This window comes from Ahaetulla prasina, chromosome 1 (assembly GCF_028640845.1).
Source record: "Ahaetulla prasina isolate Xishuangbanna chromosome 1, ASM2864084v1, whole genome shotgun sequence".
NCBI lineage: Eukaryota > Metazoa > Chordata > Lepidosauria > Squamata > Colubridae > Ahaetulla > Ahaetulla prasina.
In genome coordinates, this window is record NC_080539.1 from 92071628 (window position 1) to 92089638 (window position 18011).

The 18011-nt window shown below is 38.2% G+C and overlaps 1 protein-coding gene across 1 annotated transcript in view; it reads right to left on the bottom strand.

Moving 5' to 3' along the window:
- The window catches only part of PNLDC1 (PARN like ribonuclease domain containing exonuclease 1), a 35822-nt gene that overhangs the window by 5380 nt on the left and 12431 nt on the right, over nt 1-18011 (bottom strand). The window contains exons 8-16 of the mRNA XM_058168364.1: nt 16121-16200; nt 14096-14233; nt 10891-10960; nt 10070-10155; nt 8398-8453; nt 6330-6394; nt 5369-5422; nt 4179-4221; nt 2911-3007 (exon numbers count right to left, since the gene is read on the bottom strand). Coding sequence (XP_058024347.1) covers nt 2911-3007; nt 4179-4221; nt 5369-5422; nt 6330-6394; nt 8398-8453; nt 10070-10155; nt 10891-10960; nt 14096-14233; nt 16121-16200 — 689 coding nt within the window. The remainder of the gene's footprint in view (nt 1-2910; nt 3008-4178; nt 4222-5368; nt 5423-6329; nt 6395-8397; nt 8454-10069; nt 10156-10890; nt 10961-14095; nt 14234-16120; nt 16201-18011) is intronic.

An 18011-nucleotide genomic window follows, 5' to 3' on the forward strand; every position in this document is an offset into this window, starting at 1 on the left:
ACCTTTTTACCCCCCAAAAGAGGGTGAAAATCTGGGTGCATCTTATACACCAAATGTAGCCCTACCCACTTGCTGCCCTTCACTCTTCGGAGGTTGTCAGCCTCTGTGCGTTGCACAGCCGCACATCCTCATGAAAATGGTCTTGCATCTGCCGTGGCACTTCAAAGAGCCGCACTACAGCTGATCAGTGCTGTAGGTGGCTAGTAGACCAGTGCCTCTATTTTTAAAGAAGGTAGACTGGTGCACTCCCAAAAAAAAGGCAATTAGTAGACCGGTGCCTCTATTTTTAAAGAAGGTAGACCAGTGCGCTCCCAAAAAAGACAAGACGGGTATGGCTCTACTAGACTGAAGCAAGCCTGGTAGACCGGTATGTTTCCTGATTAGAAAAAAGAAATTTTTTGGTCAAAAAACTCACAATGCCTCTGAAAAAATCGAACAGAGATGGGCTGGAAGCCAGATCTGCTAGAGATGTTTCTCTCAGGCCGACTGAGTCGAAACTGGGCCCAACAGGAAGGAGGAAGGGGCGTGGTCAAAAAAACTATGACTAAGTCTGTAGGCAGAATCCGGCTGTATCAACCCACGTCTGACCGATGCCTCAGCCTCAATGGAGAACTGGTGGCTTGCTGGGCGCTGCGCAGGAGGTGTAAGGCAAGGTGCTGCCACTCGAAAACTGTTGCCGCGATCTCTGCTACCTGGAACCTCCCAAAAACGGGATGCTCTTTCTTTGCCTCTGCACACCCCATTTATGGAACTGGGGAGGCAGCGGAGATCTCCAGGCGGCGGAGATTGCGGCAACAGTGTTTTTGGGTAGCAGCGCCTTGCCTTTTGCCCCCCGCGCAGCACCTGCTTCGCCAAGCAAGTCCCGACCTCCGCGCTTCCCCAGGCTGCTCCCGTTATCAAACTCCAAATGGAAGTGAGGACGCCGCTGATCCTGATGCTGGTAGACAGAGGCAGAATTCTTTGTTTTTTGTTTTCCTCTCCCAAAATTAAGGTGCCTCTTATACACCGAAAAATACGGTACATAATGAAGTTGGTGAAAATCTTTAAATACTGAGACAGCAAAGCAAGACATGAGTCTTTTGTCATCACTACCCTCTTTTCCTCACATCACATCACATCGTATAAGGAACGGTATACTGCTGAACTTCTGTCCACCCACATTAAAACTCAAGAACAAAGAGGGAGTGGAGAAAAACAAACAAGCAAACCTCTGTGACATGTGGGTGGGGCGGGGACACAGAAAAATGTCAAAGAAAACAGTGAGAAGGTCAAAGAAACTGCATGCTGCTCAGATGCCCATATTTAGAGAAAACAGAATGCTGTCAACATTGGGAATTAATGATGTTCCTAAAGTTCATGATAGCCTATTTTAAGTGGGTCCCTGGAAACATATTTACTCAAAAGACCCTGGAGACTCACACTTAATTTGATATATTTCCCTATGCATATGAACTAGGGCAAAACCTTTAGTCTAATATGGTAAACTAGGACATGTAGTCAACTGCCTTTATTATTGTGCTGCTGATTATTAATCAGAAAAATTGGACATTTACTTTCTTCCTATAATGTGACCAACACATACGCTGCCCATAACAGTATCCTAATAAATGATCCTGTTTTGCCTATTTGCCTATATAGGGAGAAAGGGAAAGAAGCAGGGGAAGAGAGAAAGAGATCCTTAATTTTACAATTCCTCCCATAACAGATACAAGCTCCATAAAGGAAAAGGTAGACTCCTCTGGCTGCAAAAACCATGTTTCTTCATTACCCAACAGAAAAAAGGGTGAGTGGGACAGAAACCTAATATAAGCAATTGATGATGTGATGATGTAATTGTTTTAATTCCTCTTTTTTTCCAAATTCTGCACTCAAACATCCCAGCCTCCTCCCTGAGGCCCACATTATAGGCCAGGGGTGGGGAACTATGGCCCTTTTACAATCTGTGAACTTCAATTCCCAGGAACTCTGGGAGTTGAAGTTCACAGATCATAAAAGAGCCATAGTTCCCCAGCCCTGTCAGAGATCAATCCTGTAGGATTTTAGCAGATGAGGGAGGAGGAGCCTTTTCCTGCCTGGGATGGAGGGTTGGCCGTAACTCAGCTTTTGTGCTCTGATTAAAGACTCACAGAGGACACTGCTTGTGATGTTGTGGTATCATTGGGGCAACCAATCTAAAATTCAGGGATTTGGAATTTTTCATTCCAGACCAATTCTTGAATACAGCTCATCTGTCTGGAATCCACATTGCATATCGGACATTAATATAATTGAACGAGTCCAGAGATATTTCACAAGAAGAGTCCTCTACTCCTCTACTTGCAACAAAATACCTTATGCCACCAGACTCGAAATTTTGGGCTTAGACAACTTAGAACTTCGCCATCTTTGGTCTGACCTAAAGCATAATACATAAAATCATCTGCTACAATGTCCTACCAGCCAATGAATACTTCAGCTTCAACCAAACAATACAAAACCACACAACAGATACAAACTCATGGGAAACCAATCCAAACTAGACTGCAGAAAATATGACTTCAGTAATAGAGTTGTCAACGCCTGGTAGTGGAATGCACTACCTCCCTCTGTGGTTTCTTCCCCAAATCCCCAAAACTTTTACCTTAGACTGTCTACTGTAGACCTCACTCCATTCCTAAGATGCCTGTAAGGGGCATACATAAGCGCACCAGCGTGCCTACCGTCCCTGTCCTAGTATTTTATTTTATTCATACCCTTTACATGTATTTATAATTATGTTTACACTTGTATCTGTCATAAAATACATGCTTGACAAAAATAAATAAATAAAAAATAAAAAAATACTTTTTTTGATTTTGAGCTGGCTTTAAGGGACAAATGTGCGATAGAAACCAATCCAATTGATGGAATCCTTTTGTATTTCATACTCACAATTTTCTGAATTCCACCTCGAATCAAGTTCACCTCATTCACATACGCAGCTAATACATCAAGATACTGAGAAAAAGTGGGTGCTGCTGTTTGATGACTAAATGAAAGGAAATAAGATGAGTTTTTAATAATTTAACGAAGTTGCATTAGAGACAGATACCATGACTGCAATATATAAATGCCAAATTCCCATTTAATGCTTTTTGTCTAGCTTAAAATGTTTGTTCTTTGAAAAAAAAGAAAATATAATTAGACAATTTGCACCTTTTAGCCTAATAATCATCATATACATTATCCCAGTATACCTTCTTCAGTTTCATTTTTTTTTTTAGTTTTTGAATTATCAAATCCAAGCTTAATGCTTCTTTTTCAAACAAAAATACTTCCAACACTTAACTTTCCCCTTATACAAAAATTGCTCCAGTCTTCTCAGTTGATTTATTCATGCCCTTCTTCCAAACCTACAATACCTACTGATTTTACCAGAAATATACATATCATTTCATATGTAGTATAAATATGGAGAAATTTATCTCTATCTAAGATGTGATATCTAACTTTATCCACAGCAATCAAACATACTGATTCAACAAGGGATTCAGAATTCCAAGACTTCCTGACTACTTACCATTAATTCAAATACTAAAAGGGGCATGTTACTTAGGATTTTTGTCTCCTGACATAAAGAAATTCCTTTAAACTTCCTTAAGTGAAGAATATGACATTTGGAATTGTGATTTTTTTTAGCTCCTCTAAGTGATTTGGTGGGGTTAGCAAATTTATTCACCTCTCTGATAACTCTGACTTTCAGAATATCAGTTATGTAGATGTTTCTCAACTTCTAACATGAAACAGCATTTATTGTTCATTGTTTATAATGTTTTGTAAGGTTTCTAATATATGCTAGTTTGTGTTAATAGGAAAAGGGGAAAATATTACAACTGTTTTCATCAGAAATTTTACAATGTTTTTACAATGTTTATAATGTTGTTTATGTAATATGAAAAGGGAAGATGTTACAGTGGTTATGTCTGCTGTGCAGGCAGTTCTATTCTGAGATGCATTTCCTGACTCTCTAGGAGTTGCTTTTAGCTGCTCCTGTGAGGCAGTTTCCGGTTCCTGTCGAGTGTGTGGGTGTGGGGGGGGGGTGTATGTGTATAAGCCACCATTAGGAGTTAACTGCACTTTGATTAAACTTCCTGAAACAGCAATAAAAAAATAATTACTGCCATTCATACCTATCATTGAAAAGTCAAACTGTTACTTACCCTGTTTTTCTGCAAAGGAGCAAGTGAGCTATTTTAAGAAGAACTAGAAGGAAGAATATGTATACAGTTATATACCCATTGTTAGTTACTATTAGTACTATGACTGGAAAAAGAAATGGAAAAACTATTAAATGAAAAGAGAATCCCACAATGACATTCCCCTACCATAATTCATACAAAGCATTAAGAGCTCTGGGTCTTTGGAAGAAGTACAGGTTTTCTGGAGATAGGTGGATGTGACAAGGATTTGCCCATTCAGTCATTCAGACTTGAGCCTGTCTTGAGGGCACCCAACTAACTCTTCAAGTATTCCTACATTTGCCAAATTGCAAAAGCTACCGTAGTTAAGATTATGGCTGGTTCCTTAACTAAGAATTTACAACCATTCCCAAAAGGACTGGAATATGTACTCTTGCAGGAGACACAAGACATTACTGTTTCATTTGCTTTTTAAAAATACAGTATACTATAGCCTTAATTGTAATTGTACATCATGCAAACAACGAAATTGGTTATATAATTAGATTACAGTAATGGAAGGGAGAGAATTATAAGAGTAGTCCTTGCTAAACAAGCATTAATTCAGCAACCATTCAAAGTCAGTTATGATGGACCTGGCCAAAGTTATGGCCGTTGCAATGCCTTTGCAGCTATGTCATTACACAGCAATAGCAATAGTACTTAGACTTATATATTGCTTCATAGCCATCTCTAAGAAGGGTTTTTTTTTTAATTTTATACACAAACACACACATAATACATCAATCATTCCTTCCATGTGACATCTTGGTGTTTTCTCCATATCTTCGTCTTTTTGTTGTTTCTTCTGTCTTTATTGGTGGCACAGTGGTTAGAATGCAGTATTGCAGGCTAATTCTACCGACTGCAAACAGTTTGATTCTCACTAGCTCAAGGCTGACTCAGTCTTTCATCCTTCCGATTCAGTCTTCCATCCTTCCAAGGTTGGTAAAACGAGGACCCAGTTTGTTGGAGGCAATATGATGACTCTGTAAACCACTTAGAGAGGGCTGTAAACAACTCTGAAATGGTATATAAGTCCAAGTGCTATTGCTATTGCTATTGCTATAACTGTAAAGCTACCAGTTTTCTACCCCTTGGATAGTCCATAACTGGAATTGGACAAAGCCTAAAAAAGAAATACATTAGATTCTTAAAGATAAAGCACATACCTGCTCCACAGAGGAATGCATCATAGGCGGCCTCATGAGGACACTTATTTATAGCTGAAAGATTTCAATGCAGAGAAAAGGTAAAACATGGGAAAAGATGTTACATTAAACATATAAAAAGCCGGCTGATGTTTTAATAATTAAAAATGATATATGAACCATAAATGAAAAGAGAATAATTTCTCTACACTGGATTTAAAAAAAAATCTTGTGACAAGGGACAAAGAAAAACTGAAAGGAAATAAAGTTTTACAACATTATTTGAATGCACTGAAGAGTAAGATTGTTAGAATTGAAATAGGGGAATATAAAGTTGGTTTATTTGGTTAAAATAAAGTTATAAATGTATTATATGATGTAAAAATGCTTAAAAGATTAAAATAGATATGTTGATAAACAAATCTATAAACAATAAAGTGAAGAAGAGATCATTTGTTGTATTTAAGAGGGGATAAACTACTAAAAGTATTTGTATTTGTTGCGATGAAGGTGAAAGTCACTTCTTTATAAGTTTCTCTTTTTCTTTACTATATTTTTACTTCTTTCTTTTCTATTTTTCATTTTTCTTTCTTTTCTGTGCACTCTACTTTTCACTCTTTTTTGTTTAGTTTTTTTAATTTTTATAATTATAATCTTTAATAAAATTATTACTTAAAAAGAGAAAGTAGATAATAGTCACACTCTATTAAGTTGACTTTGCTCTTTTCTTATAGATAAAGAATAAGATAGCAACAGAACAGGTAACTCTGTAAAGAACAGTGAGGTAGCCAACACTCCCTTTCAAAGCATACCAGAGTGTTTCCTGCAATGAAGCCAACTGAACAGTGTGATGGTTTTCAAATTTATGCATATTAATGTGATCTTTTCTTCAAAATTATGAAAAATCTCTTCAAAGCACATTTTTTAGATTTATCAGTGATAATGGTTACATGGTAAGAGTTTCATTCTGAACCAGACGTACCGTATCTGAGACAATCATCTGAGTGAAAGATCTCTGGACAAAGCTGGTCTGTTGGATTCACAACACTGTTAAGAGGCAGAAATCATTTTTAGTCCCTGCATGTTGCTTTCTGACAGTACTAATAATCTTCATTGTCTGGCCCTTTTTGAAAAAACTAGGTGGACTTTTATTTATAAATTGAAGCAAGAAAGACCAGCTGTTTCAGTGAATGTACAGTATATGTGTATCAGGGATGAAATTCACTTACCTTCCCTACCGGTTCAAAAAGCCTTCTGCGCACGCGCAGAACTTAAAATTGTTCCAAAAAAGCGAATCATGAGGTTTGTTTGGGTGGGCGGAGCCTCCCGCAGCTGCCGCTACCGGTTCGTCCAAGCTGGACAGAACCAGCTGAATTTCACCCCTGGTGTGTATCCATTCTGCTACTGTTTTATTGTAGGGGTAAGAAACAGAATCAGGCCTAAAGACTTCCCCTCCTTCCCCCAGTGTTGTCCTTTGAAGATCATTTGGCGACCGTCTCCAGGAGAGCTTTTTACCAGGTTCGCCTGGTCCGCCAGTTGCGCCCCTTTCTAGACCGGGATGCCTTATGCACGGTCACTCATGCCCTCGTCACTTCTCGCCTGGACTACTGTAACGCTCTCTACATGGGGCTCCCCTTGAGGTGCACCCGGAGACTTCAGTTAGTTCAGAATGCAGCCGCGCGGGTGATAGAGGGAGCCACTCGTGGCTCCCATATAACACCGATCCTGCGCAGGCTGCACTGGCTACCTGTGGTTTTCCGAGTGCACTTCAAGGTGTTGGTTACCACCTTTAAAGCGCTCCATGGCATAGGACCGGGATATCTTCGGGACCGCCTTCTGTTACCACATGCCTCCCACCGACCGGTACGCTCTCATAGAGAGGGCCTCTTCAGGGTGCCGTCAGCCAGACAATGCAGGCTGGCGACCCCCAGGGGGAGAGCCTTCTCTGTGGGGCACCTACCTCTGGAATGAGCTTCCCCAGGACTTCGACAACTTCCAGACCTCCGGACTTTTCGCCGCGAGCTTAAAACATATCTATTCTTTCGAGCAGGACTGGCTTAATAGGGTTTTAAATATGGATTTTATTGGGGTTTATTTTATATTTTGTATTGTATTTTAAATTTAGGCTATTGGAATAAGTTTTTTATAATATTGTTTTTATTGAATGTATTGTCTTTATTTTATCTGCCTGTTCACCGCCCTGAGTCCTCCGGGAGAAGGGCGGTATACAAATTAAATTATTATTATTATTATTATTATTATTATTATTATTATTATTATTATTATTATTATTATTATTATTATTATTATTATTATTATTATTATGTATCCAGATATGCAAGCGAAATGTTGGAGATGTAATTGTGATGATGCTACATATTTTCATATTTGGTGGACTTGTAAGATTAAGGCTTTTTGGATAACGATTTGGTGGATTATACAAAATGTTTTGAAAAAGAAGATAAAGTTCCTACCACAATTTTTCTTATTGGGAATTATTACGGATTGTACAGTAATTGAGACTAAACTGATTTTAGCGGCAAGATAGGACAATACTGGAAGAAAAAAGAGTTACCTACAATAGAAGAATGGATATTGAAAGTTGCTCAGTTGGCTGAGATGGCTAAAATCTCAGCCTTTTTGAAAGACACTACACAAGAAAAATATCTAACTGAATGGAAAAAATGGATTGAATATACGCAAAATAGATATTAAGAGATATCAGATTGCCTTTGAATGATTAGGATGTATTTATCTCTGATTTGTATGGGGGAAGTTAGGATTTGAGAAGAAGGGGAGGATTATAATTTGTGTTAGGGAAAATTTAGCGTATGATTGTTTTTTCTTTTGAACTATACCTTGTGTTTGTTCTGGGAAGTGCGGGGAGGAGGATGGTTTTAGAGGGAGTGGGGAGGGGATGGAGGGGGGGAGGGGGGAAAAAGGGGGGATGCAAATTTTTGTAAAAACTTTTTCAATTAAAAAAAAAGGTTACTAATCAGATATTTAGTGATTGAACAGGGAAGAGTTCAAGAAAGAGGCATGTGACTGACCTGCACAGCGTTTCATACAACTCCAAAAGGTAAGAAACTTGAGGAAATTGAAATTCCTGTTTGATGGTGGGAAAAAAAAGAAACAAAAAGTTTTTAGGTGCCATGGATATGAATCAATTGGCAAAGCATAAACTAAAAGTAGGGAAGCCAGATGGAAGATGTGAAACCCGCTGTGTTTCTGAATTTTCTTATAACACTATCCTCTGGCTCTTCCCCTCTCACCTTTGTTTTCCTATGCGGAAAATGAGATTATTACCCATTTCGCTATTAAATTTTCTATGCTATGACCACAACACCCTTAAATAAGCTTGGAATTTACATGTACCAGGACTGAGTAAACATATTTTTATTCTAGTTCCTCTGAAAATACATCTCATCTTCATCAGTTGCCCCTCCCCAAAAAGGGGAAGCTTGGGAAAATAGGATCCTATGCTGAAACTGAAGGAAGCCAGGCCCTACTCCTGTTCCTACAATGAGGCTAAGTATTAACAGTGATCTTAGCATCCTGCATTGTTGAGATCAGTGTGTGGAACTTATAAAGTACCATATTTTTCGTAGTATAAGACACACTTTTTCCCCCTCCTAAAAGAGGCTGAAAATTTGGGTGTGTCGTATACTCTGAATGAAGCTTTTTCGAAGCTTTTTTTTTCAGCCCTAACAAGGCGCTAGCAAGTGAAGCAATCTCCCTGCTAAGCTTTTTTTCAGTGAAGCTGCTCCCTCCAACTCTCAGCTGTGAAGTTTTTCAGCCCTAATGAGGCGCTATCGAGTGAAGCGATCTCTGTGGTTTGCCTGCTTTTCTCATTGCTTCTCTCTCCATAAATCAGTTGTGCTTTAGAAGCTGTTTTTTATCCCCAAGCAGGGGAAACTAATGCGTTTTTTATCCCCAAGCAGAGGAAACTAATGTGCTGAAGCTGACCAGACTAAGGACGCTAGCCAGATGAATACCTGGTAGGGAATTTTTTTTTACTATTTTCCTCCCCAAAAACTAAGCTGCATCTTATACTCTGGCGCGTCTTATACTCCGAAAAAATACGGTAGTCCTCAAACAGGGATCTCAGCACTGTCACTCTGAACCGAGCCAGTTGTTACATGATTCCAATTCATTTTTTCTTCAAGTTCAAAGAAGAGAAGTTTCTATTTGCTCAGCCTTAAAGTGTACAACTTTTAATAAATGCAATATTCAGGTTCCCCAGGAACCTATCAACACTTTCTTGCAGTTCCTGCAGCATTGGGTTTATAAGCTTGGGACTTATGATAAAGTAGACCAAAAGCAGGCAAGTCACTTCTACTGAACTCTGGGATTACTGCTCTTCTAAGAAATATTGAACAATGAAAAGCAAATAGTAGGCTTTCTTGATCTTTACTAAAAGGGGGAAATGACTATGTGCTCATTTAATTGAATAAATTAAAACAGTTAATTTGAAAGAAAACGAAACAGTGACAGAGCTTGATAGTCTAATAGTCCAGAACCATTCACTTTATTTCAATGGCACTTTATTGCCTCACACAAGTGGCTTTTTTAAGCCACAAACTGAGATCCTTCAGCTATTTTAGTCTGGGACATTTAAAAAATGCAAGAACTGAACTACAGTCCTTCACTTTGAGAGGAAGAAAGAATTGCAGATGAAAAGAAGCTGGAACATTTTTAATTGTGGTAGAGAATGAAAATGACCTTCCAAGTGGCTTTGGCAATGTTCTTCGTATCCAAAAGAACAGGAAACAGGAAGTGAATGTTATCTTTGAATTCCTCATACTTTTCTGAAAATTGTAAGTAAAAAATGGGGAAAGGAGTAAGAACAAATTACTGACTTACAACCGATTTATTAATAACTGTTCATAGTTACGAAGGAGTAAAGGTACTTATGACTTGGTTTTGAAGTTCCAAAGGCTGCCCTCTCCACAGTCAATGAGATTGCTCACATGGTTAGCAATCAGTCTGCATTTACTTCTATTTTTCAGTAAAAATGTCCCATAGAACAGGGCTCCCCAACCCCCAGACTTCGGACCAGCACTAGTCCATGGCCCTCCAGGAACCGGTCTACACAAGTGAACAAAGCCCCATCCACACATATGCAAGATCCAAGCAGCAAACAAAACAATGCCCCCCTCCCAGTCCATGGAAAAACTGCCCTCCGTGGAACCAGTCCCTGGCACCCAAAATATTGGAGGGGTGCTTCCATAGAGAACAATGGGTTCACTTAACAACTGTGATTTGTTTAGTGACCGCCATAAAAAGGATTGTAAAATTGGATTGGTCATATGGGTGACCTGCTTTACGACCATCAAGACTTTGACCGTAATGGGCAGACTCCGTTACGGTTGAAAGTCGAGGACTACCTATAATGCTTACTTGTAAATTTAATGGCTAATGTCATTAAACTTGCAAGAGACCAAAATTGCACCAGTTCTTTTCTAAAGCAAAGATCAAGAGCAATTGCTTAAGAGCAGAAAGAGGGATACATTCTCTACGACTGGTATTCGAAATGACTTTACCAGGAAGGGGTTTGTAAAATTTCTCGTGCAGATACAGAAGATCCATCAGCATGTTGTGTCCCACCAGTGGCTACAGAGAGTGGAAATAAAAAAAAAAAAACAAAGTAAAACTCGGTAAGATTGTCAGTATTGAGGTTTTGCATTGCTCTTTTAAAAAAACACTAAGTACAATTTGCTTGCTATGGCTATACTTTGCAGAGGGGAACCTTCCAAACCCAGGCACAGAGTGATTGATTATGTATTAGTGTCAACTTTTAGAATTTTTTTCTAAAAAAAAAAAAAAGCATCAATTCAAATGCAATGGGATACACATTGTAGGGAAGCCTTCCTCTGTCTTGGAATCCTTAACAAGTTTGTAAAAGACATCCTACATGAAGTAAATGTTGTACCTTGATGAACGTATCTTTTCTTTTATGTACACTGAGAGCATAGGCACCAAGACAAATTCCTTGTGTGTCCAATCACACTTGGCCAATAAAAAATTCTATTCTATTCTATTCTATTCTTCTAGTTTAGTTTTACTTTTGCAAGCAGCTTTGAGCTTGGAATTTGCATTTCAAATCAGGCAGGGTCCTATCTTAAGCCTTACAGAACTAATGTATATAATTATATATTTGGAAATGCATTCAAACTAACTCCATGATGCTGAGAGATCTACCAGTATACTATGCTAGATATGTATTTGGAGCACATATATATTTATTATGAATTAAATTTAAGATGTAAAAATTCTGTCTTTACCAGTCAATTAGGAAAAAACGTGTTGTATTTACAGATCGTCCTTGCTTACCGATTACCTTGTGCAAGTGATCAAAGTTACGACGGTGCTAAAAAAAACACTTTGTGACCAATCCTTGCATTTACAACAGTTTCAGTGCCCCATGGTCATTATTCCAAAACTGGCATGCATTTATGACCATAATATCCCTCAATGTGACCATTACTCATATGTAATTTTTTGCTTCCAGCAAGCAGGTAATGCAAAACGTAAGTAATGTAATAGAAGTGAAATCGTAAGTTGTGATCATGTGATTTTTATGGCTTAGGAGCCATATTGCTTCATTTAATGACCGAAGGTTGAAAGCCCAGTTGTGGTCATGAGTTTTTCTGCTTAGTGACCACATTACTTAGCAACTGTATTGCCAGTCCTAATTGCAGGTAATCATCAACTTATTATCATAATCGGGACCAGAATTTCCCTTGTTGATTAAGTGAATCACACCCAATGTTATGACCTTGTTTGAGGGATCCTTAGTGCTTTCTGCATTTGGTTGTTTCCTTGCAGATGTTTCATTCCCAAACTAGGTAACTTCATCAGTGCTAGCCCAGCCTTGTTTACCTTGGTTATTAAACAAACCATTGTACTTGTTAAGTGAATCACATGGCCATTAAGCAAATCCAGCTTTCCCCACTGATTTTGCTGGTTGCATGCCAGCTGGGAAGGTTGCAAATGATGGTCACATAACCCTGGATGCTGCAACCATCATAAATACATACTGGTTGCAAAGAGCCTGAATTTTGCTCAAGGGACCATGGGGGTGCTGCAATGGTCATAACTAACTTTTTTAGCGCTGTCGTAACTTTGAACAGTCGCTAAACAAATGGTTGTTAAGTCAAGGACTACTTATACTATGATAAACAGCCTAAATATTCGTCTTAACAATATGCAACTAATGATACTTGAACATTGCCTGTAAAATAAAAGTGTGCAAAAAGGAAGCCCCCAGGGCAGTGGTGAAATGTAAAATTTGTCTGTGGGCGTGGCTTGGTGGGGGAGTAATGTGACTGGGTGGGCATGGCCAACTTTTTTTTTTTCGGCCGACGAGGTTGTAGAAAAAATGTTTTTAAAAGACTCTGATGATCCCAGCTGAATTGCCTGATCGTCAGAGGCTTTTAAAACTGCTCAGCTGGGCAGGGGTGGGGCAGGGATTTTTGCTACCGGTTCTCTGAATCAAACGCCGCCATCGCTACCGGATCGGGTGATCCGGTCCGAACTGGGAGCCTTTCACCCCTGCCCCAGGGTTGTATTCGGCCCAAGAATTCCAAACTTTTGGAATAACTTTAAAAGTTACTATCAAATTTTAATCTGACAGAGGGGAAATTAATTCTACAAAAAACAGATCTATAGGCATGCAAAATTTAAATTAATTTGAAATGCAAATAAAACATTTTTTCCATCCTTTGTAGAGTATGATTTTTGGAATACTATTTATAGGTCAACTGTAGATCTTAGCCAGGAAAGCTTGTCCACTCCTGTTATAGTTTCATGTAACAGCAATAGTTTTGAACATTGTGGAAACGCTGCCACTAGAGAATAGAGTATTTAACAATATATTCAAACTGAAAATTAATTTCCATAATCAGAACATGGGATCCAGCAATTTCACAAACAAGATTTCAAGATTATTCTAAAACATGTAGAATGTATGCATTCTACATACAGTATGTGAATGTAGTTCCTGCTAGGACAAACCCATCCTAATTATGCCAGCAGAGAAGGCCTACTATGGATCCCATTGGTTAAAGAACTCTGACTATCAGGATCCAGAAGATCAGCCTCCTCTGCCGCAGAACCCGCCCTTTGGAACATGCTACCTTCTAGAGCAGGGGTCCCCAACCCCCAGTCATGGACAAGCACTGGGCTGCAGCCTACCAGAAGCTGCCACTCAAACAAGTGAAACCCCATCTGTGGGATGCAGGCAACATGTGAAACCACACCCTTCTGAGGCATGGAAAAACCTCTCTCCACAGAACTGGTCCCTGGTGCCCAAAAGGTGGGGGCCGCTGTTCTAGGGTAAATTCTGCCTCCCACCATCCTATCCTTCTGCAAGAGCCTGAAGACCTGGTTCTGCCAGGTGGCCTGGAGCCCCAGTGAGGGAGTTCCAGGCTGGAGGTAGCTGCTGGATTGATGTCAGACTCCACCGTTCCATCCCCCACCTCTCTTGCTCTCTGCTCCCCATATGTCTATTTTTTTTTTGGGTTATCATATTGATGTATTCTCATTGTCTTCTTTTTTGTAGTTTATTTATTGTTCAATTATTTCGGTTTTGTTGTGTCACTCTTTTCATTTCTTCCTCTTCATTGTGGTAAGCCACTTAGAGTATCCCCAGGGCAAGATAGGTGACAAATAAATTTAATAGTAATAAATAAGTATTTTGTAACTCAGGCTTATATCATGAATGAACTTTCTAACAGAAAACTTTACCTTCTTAGCTTTCACAAGTGTCTGGAAGATATTGGTGAAGCCCCTTGCGGAATAAAGAATTTGTTCTCTTTGACATGGATCAAAAGCAGTGTTTTCCAGGACCCAGCGGTATTGTGGATTCATCTTTTTCACCATCAACTAAGAGATAAGAACAGTAGTTGTCAGTAACTCGTTCTCTTTTGTTACATCTGCTTGGGTAAATGTTTAATATACTCAGCCTTTTTAACTGTCAAAACATATTTGTCTGTTCACACTAATGGCGTTTGGAATATTTATTATACAGTATTTAACAGAGAGAATTTTTCAGTCTACAATGACTGCAAAAAAATCTAGGCAATAAACCACTGTTTTAGGAGGCAGGGAAAGATTTTTTGCTCTAGACATAAGCATTTTCTGTTTCAACTGCATAAGTTTTTCCCCTTGCCATATGTGTACTTCCTTGGGCAAAATATAAATAAAAATAAAAAGGAAGTTTTCTAAAATAGAATGAAAGGCTATTTAACCAAATGTAAATGCATAATTATATCTATATAATTTAGCTCCATTTAGAATTCCATTAATAAAATTTACAGCACACAAATGCTTACCCTTTTTTATTTTTATTAAAACTCTCAAGAAACACAGTATTGGAACATATATAGATGCTCCAAAGTTTCTACGGAATGAGAAGTATTTAAATTTTCAAAATCTAAAAGAAGAAATCTCTCCTTCATATTTTTTTGTTGATTTTAAAAAATTAAGTAAATAATGAAGTGTCACATCTAACAACCAATTACAAGATTCAACTAACATAATTTGTAATATCCATGAAAATTAATATAGTGGAAAAAGAGTAAGCATTCAGAGAAAGCTCCCCATTTAATCTTAGCTCAAGCTTTTATGACTTTTCTTAAAATATAACTTCACTTATTAACAGTTACCCTAGTTCCTGGGGTCACAATCTAATATTAATATTTTAAACAGAAAGTCACAAAATAATCCACCTTTGTTATTGTTATCTGTTCAGTGAAAATAATACCTCTATGTCAAATTTCATTACTTTCTACTCCTTTTCAATCCTTTTTTTCCTGTTCTACTTACCATATCTGTTTTCATTTCATGCTAGCTGGTTTCATGGTTTAATCAAGTTCTATTTGTACAATGACATGAATCCCAAAAATTCTTCATAAAATTATACTGCAAATTTTCCCTTAAGATAATCACTATCTTTATTATTCTTGTACATTTCAAATAGTTGATTATTTCAGTATTCAGTATTTTCACTTATTTTCCCATAAACAGATATTCATTTAACATTCCATAATATTTATTTTAAAAAACCTTCTAATACAATTTCTAGAGTTATTCATAAGCAGACATTTCCTTAAAAGTATTGTTCCTTAATAATTAGGCAGGATCTAAATGAAACTCCATGTATGCCCATGCCTTACATAAATCACTAATAGAGAAGGATAGCATAAGCTGCTAACGTAGCAAATAATAAAATAAAATAAAATAAAATAACGTAGCAAAACGGGCCTCTTGTGGCTCATCAGGCTAATACAGCCTATTATTAACAGCAACTGCCTGCAATATTGCAGGTTCAAGTCCCACCAGGCCCAAGGTTGATTCAGCCTTCCATCCTTTATAAGGTAGGTAAAATGAGGACCCAGATTGTTGGGGGCAATAAGTTGACTTTGTATATAAATATACAAATAGAATGAAGACTATTGCTGACATAGTGTAAGCTGCCCTGAGTCTTTGGAGAAGGGCGGGATATAAATGCAAATTAAATATATATATATATATAGCATAAGCAGCTAATAGAGAAAAAAAATTATGTAATTTGCAAAGCCAATTTTGTTCTGTGCCTAGTCATATGGCAAACCTAATTTAACAACTACTTTTGTATAATCCCAGCTAAACATTTGTCAGAAATCTCAATGTTACAAACATGGAAACCTGTTCAATGGCAGGAATAGATTGATTTTGAGGCTCTTAATACATATACCAATCTTATCTAATATCCTACAATATTAAACTCACTTTTTCATTTTCCAAAGGAATAGTCCAAATATCTGGAAAAGCTTTTCTTAGAATGAGTTGTAGTTCGATCACTTGAAAGCCTGTAAGACAAAGTGTAAATAGCACAATGGAAAGTTGAAAATAGTATAATTACAATATATTTTTCTGTGACTAAAAAGGTTCTTCAGCCTTGCATTAAAACATTTAAGTGAGAAATTCATCACACTGTTATACAATTGAGAGATGCGAAGACACCAAAGAAAAATGTTAACAGAACGTAAGAAACACAAATAAGAAGATAAGAAACACACATACCAATAGAAATGAGATTCATACATATTTTCTTATCCTTTTTCCAGTATAATGATGATGATGATGATGATGGTTGGTCACACAATCAACCAAATGTTTAGATTGGATTTGGCATTTTTATTCACCTATTGAGTTCTTCCCAAGGCCCTGGGATAGGCCAATGTTGTTGTTTGATGGGGCTAAAAATATCATCACAGATACCATCGTAAGCCATTCCAAATAAAGCTACCTTTTGCAATTAACTGGTGGCAATTGTTTACGTGGTGCTCCAGATGTTTGGGATTGTACCCAAGGTGCCTATTGCTATTGAATATTTTTGCTTTCTTTTGCAGGTCTTTGTGCTCTGTAATTCTAATGGTTGGTTGCATAACTAACCAGATGTTTAGAGCTGGCATTTTTATCTACTTATCAAGTCCTTCCCAAAGATCTGAGATAGAGAAGGACTCAAGAGGTGGATAAAAATGCCAAATCCAGTCTTATTATACCCCACCTTTTTTATTTATGTATTTATATATTTCTATCATCCCAAAAATTTCATATCTATCTCTGTGGTGGTTTTGTTGTTAGTTGCGAAGTCGTGTCCGACCCATCACGACCCAGTGGACAACGTTCCTTCAGGCCTTCCTATCCTCTACCATCCTCTGGAGTCCATTTAAACTCACGCCTACTGCTTCAGTGACTCCATCCAGCCATCTCATTCTCTGTCATCCCCTTCTTCTTTTGCCCTCAATCTTTCCCAGCATTAAGTTCTTCTCCAGTGAGTATGTGGCGGTACTAGGCAGCAAACATATCTAATTCTCCTGCCTCCTATTTTCCCCACAACAACCCTCTGAGGTAGATTCAGCTGAGACAGAGTGAATGGCCCAGAGTCACCCAGTTGGCTTTCATGCCTAAGGCAAGACTAGAATTTAATAATAGTAATAACAACAGAGTTGGAAGGGACCTTGGAGGCCTTCTAGTCCAATTCCCTGCCCAGGCAGGAGACCTGGTTATCCAGCATTTTCTTAAAAATTTCCAGTGTTGGAGCATTCAAAACTTCTGCAGGCAAGTCGTTCCACTTATTAATTGTTCTAACTGTCAGGAAATTTCTCCTTAGTTCTAAGTTGCTTCTTTCCTTGATCAGTTTCCACCCATTGCTTCTTGTTCTACCCTCAGGTGCTTTGGAGAACAGCCTGACTCCCTCTTCTTTGTGGCAACCCCTGAGATATTGGAACACTGCTATCATGTCTCCCCTAGTCCTTCTTTTTATTAAACTAGATATACCCAGTTCCTGCAACCGTTCTTCATATGATTTAGCCTCCAGTCCCCTAATCATCTTTGTTGCTCTTCTCTGCACTCTTTCTAGAGTCTCAGCATCTTTTTTACATCGCGGCGACCAAAACTGAATGCAGTATTCCAAGTGTGGCCTTACCAAGGCATTATAAAGTGGCACTTACCAGCTCCTAGTTGCGTCCAGCACTTTAATCAGTAAAACAAACTATATATAGCAAATAAAAAATACTTTCAAAACCATAGCCTCTCCCCAATGCAAAAAACCCTGCACCATTTCAAAACAGAGTCTGAGGGGAAATTTCCATATTAGAAACACTGAGTCTTTTGT